The sequence below is a fragment of the Hippoglossus stenolepis genome, chromosome 1 (assembly GCF_022539355.2).
Source record: "Hippoglossus stenolepis isolate QCI-W04-F060 chromosome 1, HSTE1.2, whole genome shotgun sequence".
NCBI classification, from domain to species: Eukaryota; Metazoa; Chordata; class Actinopteri; order Pleuronectiformes; family Pleuronectidae; genus Hippoglossus; species Hippoglossus stenolepis.
The window spans coordinates 17482558-17506613 of NC_061483.1; the positions used below are offsets into that span (position 1 = coordinate 17482558).

Consider the following 24056-nt stretch of genomic DNA (forward strand, 5'->3'; position numbering starts at 1 on the left):
AATAATGGATCAGACTTTACAACAGTAAGACCTTTTCTACAAATGACAAAGAAGATTAATTTGATCACCTTTAATAAACTGTACTTCTTAGGTTCTCTGTGTTTAGTTTGTTTATTAGTAGCGACAAGAAACAAAGTTATGATGACTTTAATGCACGTTAAAATGAAGTCCACAAATATGGTGTTTATTTCACTGCTCCAGTTGCTCTTCTCTGTTTTACTCTATTGTACTTCAGATAATTTGCTGTTATTACATTTCATTTATTTACCATGCATCCTCTCTCATTCAGTCTCTGGTTTCAGTCTTGATGTTCAATTCTGAATTATCCTGTAAACCGTATTAATCCATGTTGGGTGATGAATCAGTTTGCTACAAGTCATCATTCTGCCCCGCGGGTCTGACCGGCCACGTGCTGCTGCTTCCTTCCTTCCTCCCTTCAGCCCTCAGCTCTCTCCTCTTCCAGTTTCACATAAGTCCCTGATGGAATCTCTTCACTTGTGCATTACGTATATACAATCTCTCACTGATGTGATCTGCTGGTCCCACATAGTGTCTGACTGAATGATGTAGCTATGGAAACAGTCCAGAAGAGATACAACCCACTGCCACCCCAAGCACTTTTCAATTCTTCAAAAAACTAATAAAAAATGTAAATGCTCTGATTTAAAACAGAATCTGACCATGGTTGGTGTACATGTATAAAGGCCTTTGTAGAATTACCTCAGTGGTAGCAGCAGTTGCTGGAGGATGACAGTCCAGCAAAACATTTCTTATTAAACAGCAGAAAGGTACAAAGCACTGGTAGCCATTACTCATTGCAATGTGGTAAGTGACATAATCTACTCCAGTCCCTACAGTAAATAAATGGTAATAGACCATCACATTGTTTGCTATCAGTAACTGAATAAGTCACGGCGGATTATTCTCACTACTTTACACACAACACAGAAGCAAACAAAAGGGTCTTTAACTTATTAATGTCAAAGTTAAGATCATCCGCAATAAAGAGATGAGCCTGCACAGGGTTTACATTCAAAAGTAAGCAATTAGTTCATATGGTGTCTAGTGTACCAACCAAACAACCGGTGAGTCAGTCCATCCATATCCCAACATGATTTCAGTGAGAAGCAGAGTTTACTGTGGGGGGGGGGTCATCAGTCTGTTAGAGCTGATATACCTACATGAAGAAATAACAAACTCACCTAAGTAAATATTTGGACTGTACAGGGAAACTGATGCACCTGGAGGAAGCTTAAGAAAACATGCAAACCCAACAAAGTTCCACAGGGAAAGTCAGATTTAAACCAAAGACATATGCCTAGTTCACACTACAGGGTTTTTATTCAAATTTCCCCAAAATCCGCAACTTTTGGAACCCGCTGACAAATGCCCCAGATTGGATCCAAATCTAATTTTGATTCGCAGTCGCGATTCGCTGCGTGTCAACTCCTAAAAAGGCGCAATTTGAGAGGCTCAGCAACACCTCACCTGCCATGACTCGATGTCTAGCAGGCTAAATATCTGGACTAATCTGTGACAACTACAGCCAATCAGAGTGCAGGGCGGCGTAGCTATACATATGAGTCGAGGGTTTCTCCTGGTGAGAGGTCGTGTAGTGTGTGACCCCCTGTCGCCAGTCGGTCGTGTAGTGTGAACTCCCAACTGCAAGACTCCTGATCACAAGACAGCAGGTCGTGTAGTGTGAACTTGACATTAGAAGGTGTTGGATTCATAAACTAGGAAAACAATCGACAAAACAACAACAATAATGGTAACAAAGAGGAGAAGTATTGTATAAAAACTTTATTCTCAAATAATGTCTTCAAAATAGATAAACTGAGTCTCTTTAGCAGCAGGCTGTGAGGCTGCATTCACATACAGTATCTGTTGTTTAACCCTTTATAACACTCTTTGTTGTTTCTCTCTCATCGGACAGAAAAGTGTCATTTTCCATCCTTTACTTCAAAACTTGAGTACCAGTCTTATTTTACCGATGGACAAAGAAGCCTCCGAAATGGCGGCCGATTTGCCAAAGCTGCTGCTAGAGTATGAATTTACTTTAAAACTTTATTTTCTATTCTAAACCCACAATGTCTTAGCAAGGAGAAGCAGATCCCTCCTGGTTTAGACACGAGGTTGTACTTTGGGCCGTAAAGGGGTCAAGTCATCCAAAATCTTTTGTGCCTGTGGAAGTCATTTTTCTCCCAGTTACAGACGTTAGGAACCAGTCTTACTGGGCTGCTGTTACACAAGAACACTGTTCTTAAAAGGAAGTGTTGTTTTCAAACCCACCATGACACAGGACACTAATCATCTGTGTCTGTATATATGTAAGTCAATTAAAAGAATAATTGAAAATAAAATAAAATACATTTTGTTATGAGGGATCATCAAAGCTCATAGAACACCTGTAGCACTCAATACCGTTCTATGTATGATCAAATGATGTACCATAGTTTCCAATGAATGCTGATTTAGTGTTTAAAGGAAAGTGAAACTGGGCTGTGGTGTCACATCATTTTATAAAACTGATGCGTTTTACAATTGTGACCCAGAGATGAGTGTCAGAAGATTTATCTCCGATTCCCCAAAGGTTTTAGGTTCCTGTGTAAAAGCAGCCGAAATAGACAAAAGAGATCATGTGACATTTGGATATTTGATACTCAGTTTGAACCGTAGATTTTTACATGGTGTGTAACAGTAAAAACATTGACTTTAATGAACAAGATTTTGTTGTACCTACATCATTAATCATAAAAAGTACAGCATGTTTAATAATAAGTTTCTTTCTCTTTTTTTTTTTTACAAATTCTCCATAAAAAATAGATTTCTGTACAAAAAAAATTTCTCTTTTGCACCTACTTCAAGTTCAGCAGCACATGATGATGATGATGATGATGATGATGATGAGGAGGACAGTGATGATGATGACAGTGAATGTGATGGTTAAAACAATAGCTTTTAATGAAGACCTCTCCATTTTTCAATGTATCTGGCGGCCATTCGGGGAAAAAAACACAATATTTTTCACTAGACATTCACAAGCAACCATCAGCGGTTTACTGCATTTCGAGATATGTTGCTGCATCCTGTCATCGTAACGTCTGGATATAACAGTTATATGTAATATCGCAATCTACAACGGCCATGTGCTGAAATGACGATTATTCATCATTTGTACTGTGAAGCAGGGCTGCAGTTAAATCACTAGGGTGTCGATTTTCCTCAAAGCTCCAATTCTGAACGTGCGGCATGAGAAGTTTGTCCTATCCAAACTGCGGAGGAGAAGGTGCAGGCCTGTCAAGGGCAAACCAACTGCAGTACTTCATATTTTAATTAGATTACACTAAAAAGTGAAACCTAAGCAGCCCAGATATAGTATGCAATGTGTGTGTGTGTGTGTGTGTCACTCACAGACAAAAAACAGAAAGGTCTGATTTTCTATCTTGCAATAAAATTCCTTTACAGATAAAAATCCATCTACAGGTCGATACGGCAACCGAGCCACATTTGAACGCATGGATTGCTTGATTCCTACTCACGCTACACTGAAACTGGATTTTCCTTCACTATTCCGGCAGGAAAAGTTCAGCACCATCACTCTGCAGTCGTCCGTGCATGCGTGTGCTTTGCACCAGTGTTTAAACTGCCCCAGACCTCATCTTGATGTGATTTAGGCGAGATGTAATCAAGTAACTCGCCTGTACCATGTGACACGGTGTGAAAAGGCAAAGTGTGACATTTCAAGTTTCAGCCTGTATTATTTTTGTTTTAATCTCACAGCAAACCCAGGCTCTTTTGTTTCAATGAAGACTGCTGACAAAACCACTATAGAGAAAGTGAGGGAGAAATGGGGAACCTTTGTTTCCCCCAAACTGTGAAAAGACTCAGCTGAAGAAGCAGAAACAACCTTGACATTTTAAAATTTAGTGGGGTAGTTTCATTTGATTTTTTTTTTTTAACTTGCAGCCAGCTGTTGCTTTTTAATTGAGAAATGCTGACGATGTGAAATGAAGGGCACAGTTGGAACTTTTACACAATTTTGAAACAAAAGTTTGAGGGAAGAAGACATCCAAACTTTCAGGACATCTTCAGAGCAGGGATGTGTCATGTTCGGTTAAAACACACACTGCACTTTTAGAAAGTTGAGTGAGAGACTCAAGAAGAGGCTTGTACAGTATGTAGCTACAGCTGCCTAGTTGTATTTGTAAAGTTTTCCAATGGAAATGAACAGAGGAGATTATCTCTTTATCACAGGAAGTGTCCTTTGTTATACAATTTGATTCTACTAAGATTTAACATAAGTTGAAGCACATCTCTCCCTTTGCTTGTCAATGTTTCTGCAGCCGTGCATCAGTATTCCATTCAGCCCATCCACCACCCCAGCATCCACCTGCAGGCTCTGACAGGGGGGGAGGTTAAAGATATGTGCTCTTAACTCCCCATTACATGAATGAAATCTTATCTGGAGCCTAGAAAACTCTATCTATGCTCTGCTGCTGAAATAAACATTTCAAACAGGAGCTGTCTGATTGAAATGGTCTTAATCAGAGCTCGGGGCTGGACGATAGAGTTCGAAACCACAACCTTCACTGAGCCGCAAGAAGTCAGTCTTAGAACTTTTTTCTTCTAACTATAGGTGAGAGCATCCTTTTCTATTATGTATCTATTCATAATCATAATCATCTGTCTTCTTTTCAGGTGAAACTGGATCTGTTTTTTATGATCCTGTTAAAATGAATATTTAAAATAAATGGAAAAACTAGATGTTCTTGCATATTGAATATAAATATCTTTATATAATTACATATTCATATCGTTTGGTTTGTACTTCCATCTGTGCTGAACTTCATCTGCACCTCCACCATGACTCAGCGTAATAAGAGTCCAGATAGAAAATGCAATGTAAATAAATACTTTTACCTCGAGAGCTTAATCAACACATGTTCCACCGACTCTCTATCAAACGTTTGTCTAAATATAAAAGGAAAATGAAACTGACAGGGACACTATCCATGTTTGAACGGCTCAGAGATAGCTTAAGGCGTAAGGCTGACACAATGAAACCACACCCTTCATGTTAGACGATACAACAAGAAAAGCGGTGAGTGAAAACAGCTCCTGAAAGAAACATCTGCCTCTGCACAGCTGGTTACTGAGAGAAACATTGAAAGGCTACTGGGGGAAAGTCAATCTCTCTTAAAATGAAGGGTTTCGGTGCTGGCAGTCATAAAAACTGAGCTCATCTGGCATCCTTGTGGGCTTTCAGAAACACTGTCATAATTTCAGGGCTCTGCTGTAAGCCTCAGATGTTATTATGGCCGATACGCCGTAACCTTAGAGGATCTGCATAAATATTTGCTTTATATTTGGCTGAGTTTCTGTGCGATCTGAAATCTAACCTCTGCCGCACCTCTCTGATCTTTACACGCCATTATTTATAGGAGTCTAAATTCTCTTTCTCTGGGCACGGCGGGTGATCAGATCTGTGTCATTAAGTGTTAAAAATTAGACCTTTTATTATGCTTTTTGGAAACCATGCAGCCTCTAATTTTCAGGCTCCATTATGCACTCTCGACTCCAGGACTCCAGGAAATCTTCTCTGAATTAATTAAATCAATTAAAATGGAGGCACTGGGTGCACTCCAGCAATAAAAGAGAGGAAGCGCACAAGCTTGCGAGCAGACGCTCTACTGTTGTTTACAGATGTCTTGTTTATTCCTGTGAAGAGATTTTAAATGGGGCTCTTCTGTCTTGTCACTCTTTTACTTTCCCCAGTAAATTAGCTACTACACACATCTGCATATTTCTACTGTCTGTGTCTCACACTGCTGTTTGTGTCTGTGGCTGTTTGACCCCAGACTGACAATGGATGTTATAATACCAAGAATATCCCGTTGACATTCTTCCAAACATCATCACATTGTTTCGGAACATTTAATTTGCAGCAGTCAGGTCCGGGGCAGAGTCGTTTTCAATTAAAATTTAAATAGAAACAACAACTGACTTGTTAATGCAGTCTTTCTAAATAGGTCGATGCGACAACTTTCTCATGCCACATGTTTTTTTCAGTATTTGAGTTCTCAGAGTTCTCTGATCTGAATTGAGTCTTGGCCTTGAGTAGAACACTGTAATAATGTGTTTCATGAGTTAACAAATATCAGTAGTAGATTTTCATTATCTGACATCATACGTTCTACTCACCATTTGATATTGTGTGTGAGAATGGATGAATTTCTGATTTATTGTATATGATGGACAGGTTGAATGACTGAAAAAACATGGAAAACCATAAAGAGAAATTCAGTTGGACAATAAAAACCATGCAGGTTAAATAAAACGCCTGTAGTGTAAAACACCAGAATGTGATGCGCTGAGTGAAGGACAAACACTGAAAGCAGTTACATCTGTGATCTAAACCAAGTGCAGCATCTTTCAAAAAATAAAAATATCTTAGAGGGAACACTGCGAGAAATAACAAGCTTGGCAAGTGATTTGAAACCAGTGAATTATCTCGGATCCTGCAGATTTATGGGTGTTAGCGCAAAATTACCAGGAAATAAGCACAAAGAGAGGTCGCCCTCGCTAAGCTTGTGTATTTGTTGCAGTGAGGTTCCAGCATTGATAAGCAGTTTGTAACTTACTGTCTGCACACGAGGTATTTCTCAAACAATGGAGGGGTTCAGTGTTGGGAAGGGGGCGACAAGTTTCGACAACAATAATTGTGCATGTTGTCTGAGTAATGTATCTCTTTGTACTCTGCTCTTACGCGACAGATCTAGAACAGATCACACGTGTGCCAAAAGTGCTCTTTAAAAAGGTGTGTTGAAATATGATTGTGTACATCGGATGTGTGGACAGATGATGCATGATAATGTGAGAAGTGGGGAACACTGCAACACATCTTTTTAAAGAGTTGTAGAGAAACAGTCACATCGTGGTTCTGAGAACTTGTACTGTCCGCTGCTACAAGACGCTCACAGAGAGAAACGAGTCTGTATCAAGTTACTGTTTTATCTTAAAGTGTGTATGACAGATGTCAGAAAATGATGCGGTATAATACCTGAAAATAAAACTAGCAATGTGGTACCATAGTATCACAGTGGGACCAAACTGCATATTATGGATGTGAGGCTTTCTAAATATTTCTCTCACATATCATAGTAACGGATTCAGTAGAAGCTTTCAGAAACAGCCACTGCTCTATCAATGGCAGGAGTGTGTTGCCAGTAAGTGACACTAGAAGCTCGGAGGTCCACAGGTAAACTGATCCAAACTATTGGGTTTGGCTAGCGTGTTGTCATGGCAACGAAATAAACAACGTTATAGCATGGGGTCACACCTTCTGATAACAGGGAGTCTGAAGTATAAATGTGTATATACAAACACTCTGTAACCCTGTATTTAGACATTTTGTCATCTTTTTAAAGATAGAAGTTTTTGAATAAAATTCAATTTTTTTGAATGACTCATTTTTCAAACCCATTTCAGACCCAAAAATTATTAGTTTTTTTAATAACCCAGTCAGAAAAACACACTAGTGCAAAATTTGTGCAGTTTAAGAGTTTATATAAAGTTTATATTTTGGGGTCCCCAGCAGCAATAGTTTGGGAAGTCCCATGGGGCCACTGGGTTTTTGAACATGAGAGTCTGTTCATCAATATCTTCACTGAAGAAAAATGCCAGAAGAGACAACAGGAGACAACTATTTGTCCCCGTTTCCATAGCAACCTGTCCTTGTCTCTTTTTTTCCCAGCACAATTGACAAAAGTGCCTGTCTGTCCATTCGTCTGTGTTCGTCTGTCTAATTTCTGTCGGTCAACCAGTCTATGTGTCCATCTGTTTCTGATGTTGTGGCTGGAGAGTAGGCTGCAGAAAAAAAAAATCACTTGACTGATCATCCCGACCGGAGTTACAAGAAGACAAATCATTTCCTCGATGTAGACGCAGCTGAATGCAGCGGTCGAAGATCTTGACAGCTTATTGCCTCCAAGCTTCCACAGAGAATCCAGGCCAAGAACAAGAATCAGTCGTCTGACTGAGATTGTGTTAGACAGGCCACTGGAAACCAGTCCATTGTGTACACCAGTCGGGCAGCTCAAATGTCTGGTATTCAGGTTCAGCACGTTGTGTCTGGTGCTAGTGTGGAATATTGTGTATTTGACTTATTTTAGGTGTGTAGTACCTCTGTAGAATATTTAGAATATCCAAACCTCATTTAGACCTTGCTTGTAACATACTAGTACTAAACCTGGACAAAACAACATTTGCGAATGCTTGATTGGGTATGTTTTGGCCTTACTGTTGCCAAATACTGTAAATAGACACTGTCATAAAAGGCAATACAGCAAGTGGCAGAGGGTTCAATCACAGGAACACATTAAAAATGCTTTTTTTAAACAACTTAACCTCTGTGATTGTCCTCCTATGTTGAACCCATTCAGTTCCACAGGGAGGCTAAAACAAACTTATCTGCAAGTGTTATTTCAACCCATTCAGCACTAGTCCACCACTCGCAGTACTGATTAAATACTAGTATCCAGTGCTGGACATGAGGATACTTTCTTTGAAAGGAATTGATCTGTTTGAACTTGTCACTGCATTGACTGTGTTTGGTTGTCAGCTTTACAGCAGCCTGTGCCTTTAATATCGGATTCCACCAAAACAGACTGTGTGAGCTGTCGTTACATCAGAGTCCAGTCCTGTCAAGTCTAGTCTGATGGAAGTCCAGTGGGAGGATTTGGTCCAGCACCAGTGATGGTTTTTGTGTTGACATATAGAAATTGTCCAATTACTATTCAATGTCTGGAGGGAGCTGAGAGGTGGAATAGTCTGTGTGCTTCCCCTGAGGGTTAAGCCTGAAACTGGTCAAACTCATGTCTGGCCTACAGCAGGAGGAGTCAGTTAGCCTATACCACTGTGCAAATTTGGCATGGGGGTATGTGGTTAGGTTGGGGTAAACCACTACTCAGGTTGCAGGGAGGGGATTCGAGAGGCGTACAAATCCCTTTCCATGGTTGGGTCAAACTTAAGCAGTCAGTCGCTGGATAAGTCCTGTTCAATTAGGTTGTCGCTAATGGAGGAAGTTGTACTAATTGTACCATATTTCTTGATGTTTGAACTGCAACAGTGCTTAAAGAAGAATTCTGGTCCCAGTATTGATCTCCTGAACAACAGACTTCATCTAACTCGATGGTGTCCTTGTCTACTCCCTCGTTTGTTGGTTCCATCTTGTTTAGCTCTTTTGGACTACAGGGAGAGGTGGATGATACCATTGTTCAGGAGCCCGAGCAGAGCTGCATTACGTTGCAGATTATGCCGACAGAGGACCAGCATGCTACAACACAGACTGCTCACGGTGACGCGTCCAAAACATGTGTTTGCTCTTTCTTGTTTGTTTGGTTAAACCACACCGCAGACTGCAACAGGTTGGACTAAACCACTGTTGAGTGGCAGGTTTGCTGGACTATACCACAGTGCAGACTGTGTTGAGTGTGGTATCGAATCGAACCGCCTTAGCCTCAGTTGGCTTCATGTTGGTGTCATACATTGGGTTCTCAAAGGATGCCTGACCGTTGGAGCTCTCATGGCCGACATAGCCATTGAACTGGACCTTGGGACGTGTCCTGAAAAGAAAAAGACATAGAACTGCGTTAATGACGCAGTATTGGTTTTAACAAAAACGTGCACATGCTTCTGAAACACAAAATCACAAGTTCAACACACACTTGTTTCAGGAAATCAAGGTTAAGTTGCCCAAATTTGCTAATGTTTTAATATAAAATATGTATGAAGTGTCACCAAGGACAATGAAAAAAACCACAAGGTTAGTCACGCTTATCTTGCAGTGACACTAAGTGTAGCATAATATTAAACCTGCATTGAGTTTTCTTCTTTTGGCTGCTCCCATTAGAGGTTGCCACTGCGAATCATCTGTTTCTATCTCTTCCTGTCCTCTGCATCTTCCTCTGTCACGCTAACTACCTGCATGTCTCCTCTCACCACATCCATAAACCTCCTCCATGGGCGTCCTCTTTTCCCCTCGCCTGGCGGCTCCATCTTCAGCTTGCTTCTCCCAACATAACCGCCGTCTCTCCTTGTCAAAACAATCTCAATCTCACTTCTCTTGCTTTGTCTCCAAACCGTCCCATGTGAGCCATTCCTTTAATATATTCATTCCTAGTCCTGTCCATGTTTGTCACTCCCAACACAATGCTCAACATCTTAGACTCTGCCCCCTCCAGCACCGCCTCCTGTTTTAATGCCTTTAAAACACAGGCTCTGTTCATATGGGGATTATCATCAGTCTTAAGTGATCCGATCACAAGCGGACAGCTCAGTTCACACCTAGTATTAACGTGCATCTCAACATGTGATTCAAGTAATCACCTGGAAGCGGATCTCACTTACTTCTTTATATACAAAAACAGATGGTACGGTGTGTGTACAGACTTTCTCTACTGGCCTCCTAGTGTAATGTCCGTAGAAATCCAGGCGAAGTCGATGAGAGAACACAACAGGGGGTCGATGACGCTGCTAACGCGTGACAGAAGCAAAAATTAAAAAAACTAAAAGAAAAACAAATATCTCCCGTTGAAAAAGCAGTAACACACACATAGAAGACAGCGAACCAAGATGTCAAGAGAGCCTGTGGCGATAAGAGCCGACACGCGTCTTTTCAGAGAACCTCCCGCTGTGTTGTGCATGTGTGAAAGGCAAAACTCTGGGTAAACTCCGTAGCCAATGCTCCGGATTCTACCCGCAGGCCGTGTCTGAAAACGGCTTGACTGTGACAGACCAGCCTGCTTCAAGGGGCCAAGAGGGGCGAAGAGGGGCCAAGAGGGGCCAAGAGGGGCTGAGCGAATCAGTGCTGCGTGCAGCTCTACAATGAAGTCCACCCATCCATTATCTATACCGTTTATCCTGAGAGGGGGAGAGGTGAGGTTTAATGGTCAGGTCAACAGTCTGTCCAGACAAGCAACCATTCTCACTCACTATCACACCTAAGGGCTATTTAGAGTCCCCAATTCACCTCACCCCAATCTGCATGTTCTTCGAGTGTTGTATGACGTTGGGGTGCTCGGAGAAAACCCACTCAAACCCCACACAGAAAGACAGTGCCATCCACTGCACCACAGTGTCGCCCAATCAAATGAATAGATGAATGTATCACTGAGTGTAAAAAGATTTTCAGTTCATTGTGAAAATGTGGAAGGTCAGAGGACGTCAGGACTAATTTGCCCTCGTACAGCTGACAGAATGTGGCCACACGCGTCCCACACCACCTCCGAATGTGTTGGATCTCAAATACGTCTTGGCTGTGTTCACACCTTTACTTAGAGCTGAACACTTGTGACCGCACCACCCGATGATTATCACAGGTCTGAACGGGGCCATGGCTGGTCTTATTACTAACGTGTAAACCGTCCCTTTCACCCTCGCAGGCATCCTTCCGTCGTAAATCACTCCTGACACTCATCTCCACCCTGCCTGCACTCTCCTCTTCACCTTTCTTTCACACTCTAACCCTAAGTATTTAAACTCATCCACCTTTGCCACCTTACTCCTTGCATCCTCACACATATATTCCATCTTGCTCCTGCTGACTTTTTAAAGAGTGATATTTCTAATTGCCTCTGTCACTTGTAGTGCTGTTCCCAGTGAGACACAGAAATCTGTAGCTCTATGCAGCTGTAGGTCTTTTATTATATAAAGTGTATGGTAGAGTCTCACAGCTCTCACTAATGCCCACCGGCTGCACGGTCCTTTCCCAGCACAAAGCAGCAAAGAGTTCTAATGAATCAGAGACCGATGAAAGAAGTGAGCTTCAACCGATGCAGATACTTTCCCCAGGAGTTAGTGAATCAAAACAGAGCCAAATAGCCAGGGCATATTACATCGCGTTTGTCAGGGGGCCAGAAACATGACTCTATTGGGATGCACGTGTTGGTTTCATATGTGTCTGAGGTTGTTATGAAGTCTTTGTGTCTTAAATGTAAAAAAAACCTTGAAACTTTTAGAGATTTTTTCTTTAGATGATTGTAAAATAGAGGGATTTATTTAAAGTAAACGGGATATTCTGATGTTTTTGGTCATAAGTGGAAACATTTAAACATTTCCAAATAAGGCAGAGTACACAATATGTTATAAGATGCATTTACAAGTCCTGTTCAACCTCACGGATTTTTAAAACACAGGAGGGAAATGATAGGTGTGTAGGTTCAAGAACTACTGGCAGCAAGAGAAATCTGTACGTAAATGTAAATATTACAAATTGGCTGTATTTACCATTGCTCACTAAAATACCAGGTACGTCCTGTCACTTGGATGTGCATTTTTACCCTTGAGACCAAATGGGCAAACTTTGCAAGAGCAGGTTTCTGCTTTAAAAAAAATAGAGAAAATCTTTTTTTTTTCTTTTCAAATTGCTATGAAATTTGTGGCAGGCGAGAGGACATGAACCATAACAACTGTCTGCTTCAGTGATTCAGCTGCCCAGTGCCCATCTGCTGCTCTCATGTCTCTGCGTGCATGCAACCTGCCATCATCCTGCAAATGCTTTTCAATAGTTATGGTTCAAAAGAAATTGTTGCCTGAAAAAGGATCTTAAGAAACTTGCTACACAGGTTCAAACAGAAACATGATGAAATGTGACTGCTGCCGTCCTGATTTGTCTGTTTGCTGCAGATTACATTTTTGGATAATCAGGCTTTATAATCCAGTTAGATATAATCACTTACTCCCGAACCCTGTGGAACTATTAGTAGGGAGGAGTGCTGCAGCAGAAACGCTGTTTGAGTCTGACCTCATTAAGACGTGTGTGTGTGTGTGTATGTGTGTATGTGTGTGTATGCGAAATAGTGGAAATCCAACCCTGGGGAGCCACTAAGCCTACCCTACATGCTCAACCCATTACTTTACAAAACTGCACACACACCAACACACAGACCTCGCTGCGTGGCAGTAGTTCAAATGGCTGCACTAGTTTCTGTTTGTGGCTGTAGGTGCAATAGTTTAGTTTTATTGGTAGAGTGAGAAACAGCACACATAATTGCTTTGACAGTATTATAGACACTGTACAGACAAATGGGCCGGAGCAGGAAGTCACTGCAGCGTGCACACTCATACCTTACTTTCAGTGTTTCACATAATGAAGCAATAATTAGAAATAAATCTCTTTCCGCTGGCTTGCTGGGCCGGGCATTATGTTGTATTAGCAAAACTAGGTTTATCACACACCTGCTGTTAAGTCAAGATGCAACTAATTTCCTGGTTATAGAAAAACAGTTGGAAATGATAATGAGAAGAGGCGGCAAACAGAGGTAAACATATCACTGGCTTTGATTAGGCCAGTTTAGAGCAGGTCAAACGCTGTATTTGTTCTTGATGGCATCATGCTGACAGAGAGATGACAATGAGATCAGAGACGAAATAACCAAAGTTCTCCGTCTAGTTTTAATGATTGCTGTTTGACACAGTAGGGCTGCACTGCCTTTAAGATAAAACCTCAGTATAAATGTCACCCCACAGTTAATCTTAGCGAATATGAAACCTTTAAAAGTTTTAGTCGTCATTTTAAGTGAGACAAGTTTCAGGTCAGTTCAGAAATGACTTGGTTAAATTGTGCAGCCTTACTAAACAGCATGAGAAAAATCCAAAAAATTAAAAAGAAGAGATGAAAAGCTCGACGGAGGATGTGGCGGCGGGCGGAGGTCTGGTTGCCATTGGAAACCAGGGGAATGACAAGAGTCAGTCTTACCTGCCGCCAGGCCCCCAGGTGTCTTTTGGTCTTTCATTGTCATCTGTGTCAGCAGACAACGTCCTGCATACAACCATCAGCTTTAATATACATCAACTAGCATTTGCACACTGCTAACTGGTAAGCAGGCTGTGTAACAAAGTGTAAAGTAAAGACAGAGCTACTAGTCTATTCTCCTCCTCAGATAACAGATGTGCACATGTGATAAATATCTTGTGTATAAGTATGCATGGTCCTGCACATAGAAGTCACAATCCTAGCATCGTCAGTTATCAGAGTAACAAGGTAGTATCTATAACTGACTGGCTGTGTTTCATCAATAACAGGTTAAAAGAGAAAGACTCTGTGTAGAAACAATGCTGAAAATCGAACATAAATGACAAGTCAACAGATTAACATGGAATAATGATTATTGTTAGTAAAGCACAATGACTTTGTAAAACTTTGAGTAATAAAGTGCAGAACTCAGATCATACTTTAGATAAATAATCTTAAACACGGAAAATCAATGATGACATTTTACCCTCAATAAAGTGCGGAATTATCTCACATCAGATGTCTTTTTAAGTCTATTGTGAACTTTCTAGGGGCAATAATTAATATCTAAGGTCAATCAGATTACACCTTCAGGCTGTGTTTGTACTTTCAGAACTATAATTAAGTTTCCACATTTCTGTAAACCCGCCTATCCTTCTAAAAATAAACTTTTCACTCCTCATTGTTTTTCCATTGTGTTTCAGTTCCATCTTCTCCACTGAGTTTGGAGCAGGGGACTCACAAAGACGTGATTCTGTTTGGAGTTTGGAAAAGGCAGAGTTATCGAGTAGAATATCTGTTATAACGATTTTTATTTTTCTTCTTATGCACATCTCAAGTATACATTTTTGTTATAGAATAGAATTGTTATTGTCAATAAGGAAGATTTGTATTAGGTTAGATAAATGGCTGATTCTTCAGAGTAGGTTTTTGTCATGTAAATGTGATCTTTACAGGACCTACCCATCCATTGGAGCATGAAAGAGTGCTGCATATTCATATAAAGACTGGTGCATATCTGATTGGTTAGTTGGACGGTTTCCTGTAATGTAGGTGAACTGGCCTGGATTCCAGGGCCATAAAGAAACTGCCTGGGCGTCGTGGTTGGGAGATGCAATGCAACACCACCTGCTGATCATTTATCCTTCCTACTTTACGCAGGCCCCAGGGCTGCGTCTGCACCTCTGGTGACCATAAGAAATAAATCTACAGCTATGTGCCCCAGTATTTGTCAATATGAATATGTCACGGGAAAAAATGGTTAGGATTAATATCTTACTTTGAGAAGCTTGATACTGTAAATACAGGCTCCCCTTTTGGTGTCAGAATGAAAGGTCCCACCATTACCTCCAACACTTACAAATCATAATATAATTCAACCCATAAACATATTTTAAATGACTTAAGAGTGTTTGGGGAAATATATAAACACAACTGAATGAAGAAATCCCTTCAAATGCACTGAAATTCATTGACAGCTCATCAGAAAATAATCCAAAAGAAGATATTGTCTTATATTTATCAGGTAGTCAAGCTGTGGTTTATGTATTATAATAACAATATTGTTTCCATAAAGTAAATTGCCTATATTTTTAGCGATAACTTGTTTGCTTTGATATTTCTTTTGGCCGAGTGCATCATGTTTTTTTGTCTCTTGCAGACAAAGCCAAAAGGCAAACGGCTGTTTTTTAAATTCGGCTCTGTTGTTTGTCTCCTGTGGTGGGTTTACGTTGAGCATATAGTTTACCTGTGCTTGTAGAGGTAGAAGGCAAATCCCGACAGGATGAGGGCAAAGAAAGGAACTAAGATGGCTGCTGCCACAGAGCTGCTGTTTGTGTAAGGGTTGGATGGGTCCATCGCCATGGTTACCGGGCCTGGGGATGCAGACAAAAAAAATAACCCGAGACATGCATGAATAAACACATATAAAAACCCTATTGTGCACGTGTAATATATGCTTACTGCATTCATTCATTCTGTATACGTCAGGTCTGCTGTTCATGTCAATCTGAAATGGAATTTATTTTACACTACACTGACCAAACCATTTAAATAAATCCATGAATGACGGATTATTTTAGCGCGTCCATATTTTAGTGTGTTTAACCGGAATATAAAGTCTGCATTGTTTGTTGTGGTTGACATTGATGCAGATGTTACTGACAGACCTACCTTGCCTCGTCAGATGGAACTTGCCAAAGTCTTTACTGTGAATATGCCCCTGGTAAACAAACGTCTTCTGGTCTGATTCTGCGGTAACCTGAAAAACAAAACAGAACACAATACAGTACAGTTGAATATGAGCACCTTGCACCGACAGCGGGAGAAACTGTATCTGTTTCTTCTCCATTTCAAGGAGAGTCTATTTTATTTCTCCAACAACAGTGCGGAATTTTAATCAAAGTGTCAAAAAGTGGCTTACGGATCAAGAGGGGGAAGCGTGAGACAGGTGTGGTTAGAGGGTGAAAACATTTTAAGAACCGACAGGTGAATGTGTAATTACCTTCCTGCAGAGTTGACTACAGATGGATGACAACATGAAGCTCACAGTAATCAGCTTAATGTTGTCATCCTTAAGATTTAAAGGAACTAAGCAAGAAGTAAGTTCACTTCTTAGCCAGAAATTTGTTTTCTACAAAGCAATGTGTTGCTTGGTTTTATTTACACGTAACAAACTGTGACACCAAATGTTTAGGATTTTACTGGTAGGATTATGGAATTCTTGTTTTGTCTTTTTCCTGTGTGGATTCCTTCTTGCCCCCCCAGATTCATCCATGCACGTGTCTCATCTCCTGATCTATGCCAAAACCTTCTGCTGTATATCAGGACTGGTTCACTCATCAAGACTCTGCCTGATCGTCGTTCGCTTGGCTTCTCCTAATTTTCTGAAAACCTAATTTTTTAACTTCTGTTACCTGCCCATCTACCTGCCCCTGTGCCTGAATATTAATCGGTGTGTTTTTGTCCATGCTGAGGATCGTCTACCTGACTCCTGCTCCTGCCACGCTCAGCCAGCTCTCATTACCGTGCCTCTGTCTTGGACTCCTGCCAGAACTTTGTCTCTGCATAACCTCGGTGAACTCTGGACCTGGGTTCTGGAGAGCTGCTCACCAGCCTGTTGCTCTCTGTGATCATTCATTCTGTCACTACATTCAGTATTTGTTTTTAACTTTTACATTAAACCTTTGAAACCCTCCTCTGACTCTGCTCCTGTGTTCTGGTTTAAAGGTACAATATGTGACTTCGGCCAATTCAAATCAAAAGCAATAACGAAAGACCTAGTTTGACGATGTCGTGAAGCAGCATTGGATCATGGGAGTTGTTGTTTTCATCACCATTGCCAATAAAAGTCGACCTGAGGTGACTCAGGCGCAGATCGGATGAGGTAATGTACAAAAGTTTTATTTACGTTATGCAGCAAACGACAATGAATAATCGTGAAAAAACAAACTAACGGGCTAGCAGTTTGTTTTTCCTTCCTCATTTGTTTGTCACTGAAGTTATAGCGGGGACAAAGCCACGGATAAAGTGCATATAGTCAGAAAGTTAGCGAAATGGAACGTCCCGTTACGTTGAATAATTGAACGTTGTTGGAAACATTTTGGATAATGAAAGCCCAAAAAATATATAACAAAGGTCTATTTGTTTTTGGACATTTTAATGAAGAATTGTTATATATTATATCTTTAAGAGTCTGCAGTTTAAGTTGAACCATTTCGATTGTGCTGTGTACCTTTGAGCACCAGTTTTCACATTATTACCCCCCATCAACAGCATCCCCACCCTCCTCCTGCACTCGGGCATCGCCTCTGTCTTCACCTCCTTCTGCCCCTTCCACCATCTCCTGTTCTCCAGATTGCAGCAGCGATGTTTTAACCACAAATGGACAATTGAAATTTCATCTTCTAACAGTGAAAAGATTGTTTTTCCGGGAGCCACACAACCAGGGCATTATCAGCCCGACTCTTCTCCTCTTTCACTCTTTCTGTCATTGGCGACATGAAAAATTGTCCGTCTGCCTCTCATTCCTTCTTTCCTCCATCATTGCTCTTCCATACATCGCTGCCTGCTTCCATCCTTTACAGTCGGCCCACTTGGTTCCTCCATGCCTCCTTCTCTGGTCCTCTCCGTCGACAAGTCAAACAGTATCAGATTTGTTTTAATCTATTCCCCAGTTGTAGAAATGATGTATAGAAGCCCCATCTTCAAATATCACCTCGAACCAAGTTGAAAAGTCAAAGACGTGTTCCATGGAACATCACACGGAACGAACTTTCTTTCTATGTTTTGTCTTTGTCTTTCTTTCTAGACACAGAAACAATATTATAACTTGACTGTTTGAACACATTTATAATTTAATCCATTGAGACTGGATGTAGCCCGGCAATGTATACACAGAGTGCAACAATTCTGTGTGTAAATACTAATGAGTGTGTATGTTTTTTTATGATACCATTGTTTTTAAGATACAGAACCTCTGAAATCCATCATGACTCACTGAAACTCACATCCTGGAGATAAAATCAAATATGTTTTTTTTTATTTTTGCCGATAGTAGCCAAGTTTTTAAAGTTATGCTTCAAACAATAAGCTGAGGGAATTGAAGCAGTGTACAGCACTTACTTCGAAGAGACCAACAATGAAAATGACTTAGAAGCTTCAGACACAGACTTTGACGGGTCCTGCTGAGCTGCTAGCCAAGGCTCAGGGTGAGAGACGTGTTTGAGGAGCAGGAGGAGGAGCAGCAGGGTTTCAGCGGGTAAGAGTCAATATTACCACAAAGCAGACGTGAAAACTCACTGGATGCCACACTGTTAAAAAGTCACCAACAACTTTTTTCCCTGGTCTTTATAATGACCTGCTGTATTAATATTAATGTTCCTGGATCAGCGGGGCGTCGCTTCTCCTGCAACAATGAAGTTAAACGTGGACACCATGTTGTGTGATCATCTGCAGGAATAACTTCTCTCCTGTCTGCAGCCTGTGTCTCTCTCTCTGTGTGTGTACGTGTGTGTGTGGGGTTTCTGTACTCATATCTTTGTGAGGACCCTTTTAGGCATAGACCCTAAAGAGGGAGGACATTTTTGGAAAGTGAGGACATTTTGACTGGTCCTCACTTTTTCAATGGGCTGTTTGAGGGTTAAGACTTGGTTTTAGGGTCAGGGTTAGGGTTAGGCATTTAGTTTGGATGGTTAAGGTTAGTGTAAGGGGCTAGGGAATGTATTTTGTGTGTGTGTGTGTGTGTGTGTGTGTGTGTGTGTGTGTGTGTGTGTGTGTGTGTGTGTGTGTGTGTGTGTTTGTGTGTGTGTGTGCTCGTCTCTTTTGCTCCTCACACACAAACTGATGATCACACTTATTTAGTTATTAATCGATGGTGTCGGATCATGAACCCTGATGTCCTGGCTGTGCGCCTCTCGTGTTGTTTGTGGCATGCAAACACACAAAATGTAGGTTTTCTTTTTTTACATGTTTAAATACGTGCCTCATGAATTTTCCCTTTTAACCACGCACATTGCATGAAGGCAGCGGCTGATATAGTGATCAACTAACTTGGGCTAGTTTTTACTCTGTCATTTTCTGGATAGTTGGTTTGTGTGCACGTCTTTTGGTTAATGACATCTTACATTATCACGAGGTTTGTTTTGTTTCATGCATGTGAGAGTATCCACCTCCACATCACAAACGATGTGACTCTCGGTTCCGCTGCTGTGTCGCGGCCATGGCAGTGCACATGCATCAATTCGGGAGGCAGAGTTTCAGAATTTGTTTTTTCTAGATAACTGCCTAATCCACCTTTAAGGAGATGGAAACAAATGCTTTTTGGCAAACCACATTAATCCTGTCTGAAAAGCTGCTAATTAGATTTCGTCGTGTTTGTAAATCTGTTTTGAATAATGTCACCGAAGATTTCTCTGGAATGTCAACACACCTCTCTCGAGCCCAAGCGGCGTGTAGTGGACGCAGGGTGAGTAATGTGGTAGAGACAGTATTACATCATTAACACAGAGGAGGGAATTCAGTATGATCATTTATCTGTTTCCCAGAAATATACACATTAATAGTGTGATTATTAATGAATAAAGATGAGTAAAACCTCTGTGCACTTGATTGATATCAAAAAATAAGAAGAAGTTTGTCTTACGTATCCATCCATCGCCCAGTTGTCATTTTTAAACTTGCTGTAGTAATGCTCTGTGGGCCCCTTCACCTGGTAGACTTTCAACAGCAGCTGGTTTTCCTCTGACTTATAGGTGCCTAGATAGAGACACAGAAAGGTCAGTGCCTGGTACAGCATCAGGAACAACATATCAAAGGGAGAGTTCACCGAAAAATGAAAATTCCCTCATTATCTAGTCACCACTATGCCGATGGAGGGGTGGATGAAGTGTTTGAGTCCACAAAACACTTTTGGAGTTTCAGGGGTAAACAGCGTCGCAGCCAAATCCAATACAATTGAAGTAAATGGTGACCAATTCTTCAAACAGAAAAAAAACAACAGAAAATGCCTCCATACTGCTCGTGTGGTGTCATCCAAGTTTCCGTAAGCCCCGGCATTCGTATTCGACTTGAAACGAGTTAATTTACACCGTGTCTTTAGCCTAAATGCCCACTGATATCGCGTTGGTGCGTGGATCACAGCGGACATTAAGGCTAAAAACTTGGTGTAAATGACCTTTATTCGAGTTAAATTTGAATGCCGGCGCTTACGAACACCACAGGAGCAGTATGAAAGCATTTTCTGTTTTTTTCAATTGTTTTTTTATACTTTGTTTTTATTACGTTTGAAGAATCGGTCCCCATTTACTGCAATTGTATTGGATTTGGCTGCGACGCGGTTTACCCTCTCAAACTCAAAAAGTGGTATGTGGGCTTCACCCACCCCTCCATCGGCATAGTGGTAGATAATGAGTGAATTCTCCTTTTTGGGTGAACTATCCCTTTAACATTTTGATGGCACTTGGCAGGAAAAAGAGAAAAACATTGAGGTTAAAGTAACATCCCTTGTCAGTATCCCTTGTCTCCTATCTATGACTCCGGGCTCAAGCTGATGAGAAATGACATAGTGAAATGTCAAACATTTATATTGACCTAATTGTTCAACCTGCCAGTCATTTTCATAATCAATAGTCAATACATCATGTCCATTGGGGTGCTGCAAAGGAATGTTACATTAATCTAATAATTTAGACTGATTTGTTGATTCTGCAGATGCACAACTTGTTAAGTATTCTCACCACTGCAGCTGCATGTTTTTTAAGGTAAGGTATTAATGACCTGTTTCTTATCTCTGTATGATCTACAGCTCTTGCAAAACCCATTTACCTGCATTGCAGACTGCAAATATCTATGAAAGCCTGTGTGTTCTAATACGTGCAATATGGGGATTTGTGCCAATTTGAAGTTTCCTATCAGTGATGCCATTCTGATGAGTATGAATGAAAGCAGGCTCCTTATTAACCTGCGGTGTATTGACACCTACAGCAGTGCTTCCACTCCTTTTATTTACACTGCATTTAAAGTCTGTCAATCTTAAACCTCTTTTTACCTCACTGAAAACAAAGATGGTGTTCCAACACTTCAACACAGCTAGACAGGTGTATTATCTAATTATCATTTTAGTAACATATTAAATAGTATTTTCCACACCTCATCTTGTTCTGGGTCATTGGAAAATGTAATGTAAATACAACACAACATGATAATACGTTTTTTTTTTAAAAGTTATTCAGAGTAAAATGAATTAGACTGACTGTGTTTTCCTTGTTTTTACCTGACAGTCTGATTGACACTCCGCTGGTCTCCAGTAACGTGACGTTAACTCTGCCACTGGTAGTGTTGAAGCCAGTAACTGTCAGAGTGGTGGCCTGTCTCTTCCCAAGATACTCGTAGAAACCGCTCCACTCAGAGTTGGGTGAGAACACGTCCACTGGAACTGTAAGTGAGGAGGGGGGAAAAAAATCAACTGATGATAGCCATACAAGGGGCAGGATTAGGATGATGCCCCTGTGTCACAAAACTCACAAAAAATAATGAACAACTAACTACTGCAGATAATTAGGACTTATTCAATACTCAGTAGCTCCAGAAAAAAAAAAGCCCAACTTTGCTCTTCTTCTCCAGTGTGTGTTCGTCTCTCTCCACCGGCTTCCTCTAAATGCATATTGATTATTAGATCCTCCTTCAAACTTACAAGGTATTACATGGTATTGCACATTGAGTGTTTTTACAGATTTATTAAAGTCTATGTGGGCCTACCTGCACTCTGTTCACAGGATAATTGACAGTAAGACTATAAATCTGAAACAAAACTGCTTGTCCGGACTCAACACAAACTCCAGCCTCAGTAACGACTCCACTTTGGGGAATACAATCCCATGCATCAATCGTGTTTATTAAAAAAGCACTTTATTTGAAATGCTGTAAAACCAAGATACCACGGAAGTGTGTACATGTAACAAGTGTATTGCATGTACATCTGTGGCACATGTTCAACATGGTCAAATCTGACAAGTTGATCTTACTAAAAAAATCTAGGAAACAAATTGTTAAATAGCCTTAAGGTATGTTTACAATATAAAGATTATTATCTACTTGGCATTTACTTGTTGTTCCAACCTAAAAATTGCAAGCGAAGGTAAAGGCAAAAATTTATGTTTAATTCAAAGGAGTTAATCTCATTTTAACAAATTGCCATTGGAAGCAAATGACAAAAAGACAATTAAAAATTATACAGAAAACATTTTTTAACAATTCATTAATTAAAATAATTCTAGAAATATTCAGACTGGGCAAATCACTTGAGCATGGTCCATCCGTGATAATATTACCTTGCAGTACATTACCATAATAGACTGGGAAATCACAACGATAAGAACTCAAGCAGAAAAACCCTTTTACTGTGAAAGTTTTCCTTTTGTCTTGTTTCTTTATTATTTAGTATTACCTTCTACAGTGTTAGTGTGTGTGTGTGTATGTTGTAACTGTTTATTCTGCATACCCCGAATCTTGTTCTTTTGGACATCTGAGTCTCCTCTGCTCACGGGGTTGACTTTGACTCCAACTGAAATGCAGAACAACATTTAGTTAAGCTCACTTGACAGTTAAGGCTTCATTGATAATATACTGTATGTGCTACAGATATAGGGGTTGGAATAGACGACTGACTCATCATGTGACAGGACTGAGAAAACTTAGACCTAGAAAAGTATTTATCAATGTCTAAAACAAGATAGAAAGTCGCCTCTTATAAAACTTATTGTTGAGTTGTCATACATCACAGCATTCACAGCCATCAGCTCCCTGCCATGAGTATAAAAAAAGAACAACACCATCTCAGATTCCATGGTGTGCCTGAGGCAGATTAATGAAAGTATAGCAATCATATCAGGGGGATAATCTCTATAATCTTAAACCATATGGGATTATGACACCCAGTTTAGATTGGAGGCTCAACATCAGATCGTATTACAGTGAGGGTCAGCACTTTTGACATCAGAGCTGAATACCTTTACAGAGCGGGGGCTTGCCCGACCATCTCCCATCACTTTTGCAGGTTCTGTGCTCTGATCCCCCGGCCAGATAGAAGCCATCTTGACAGGTGTAGATCAGAGTATACCCCAAAGTAGGCAGGTCCATAGAGCGGACATCTACATTACTGGGAGTCTCTGGCTGTCTGCAGGCATGGGCTGGGTTATGGGAAGAGAAAATAAAGTCATTTAAAACTGATATTATTGTTTTAGAATGAAAATTAACAAAGGTTTTTCCCATAAAGTCAAATTCAAAGTTAAAATGTAAGTGGTATATAATATAATATAACATAATATAATATATCATAATTCTTTCTATAGTTATTCCTTACCTATGCACTCTGGTTGAGTGCCACTCCACGTTAGATTTTCTAGGCACGTTCTTGTGGTCGAACCAAGGATGTGGTAGTTTTTGCGGCACTTGAATGAAATCTTACTGCCAACCTACATTGACACGCACAAAAATGTCTTTTATTCACTGTTAACAACATAGCCTTAAGACCTGCCACACACAACAACATGGTGCAGCTGAAGAAAGGAAAGATTATTGTCAGAATAAATAACACACATCCTGTGTCAGTTTTTCTAAAGATGCTCGTAACCCCTTCCTCGCTTTGTGGAGATGTCAGCGGAAACCTGACATGTGGAGGCTGTCCAATTATGCCTGCTCAAATCCCATTAAGGATTTGATGGCCAATATGTCCAATCAACAGGTTTTTATTTTTGTGCTACAG

The 24056-nt window shown here is 40.6% G+C and overlaps 1 protein-coding gene across 1 annotated transcript in view; it reads right to left on the reverse strand.

Moving 5' to 3' along the window:
- Positions 1-1788: 1788 nt before the first annotated feature.
- LOC118113214 (CUB and sushi domain-containing protein 1) overlaps positions 1789-24056 on the reverse strand; it is a 292387-nt gene continuing 270119 nt past the window's right edge. Inside the window, exons 71-79 of the mRNA XM_047340219.1 lie at positions 23655-23766; positions 23302-23481; positions 22794-22856; positions 21567-21728; positions 19938-20050; positions 15968-16055; positions 15543-15669; positions 13760-13822; positions 1789-9626 (exon numbers count right to left, since the gene is read on the reverse strand). Coding sequence (XP_047196175.1) covers positions 9467-9626; positions 13760-13822; positions 15543-15669; positions 15968-16055; positions 19938-20050; positions 21567-21728; positions 22794-22856; positions 23302-23481; positions 23655-23766 — 1068 coding nt within the window. The 3' untranslated portion in view covers positions 1789-9466. The remainder of the gene's footprint in view (positions 9627-13759; positions 13823-15542; positions 15670-15967; positions 16056-19937; positions 20051-21566; positions 21729-22793; positions 22857-23301; positions 23482-23654; positions 23767-24056) is intronic.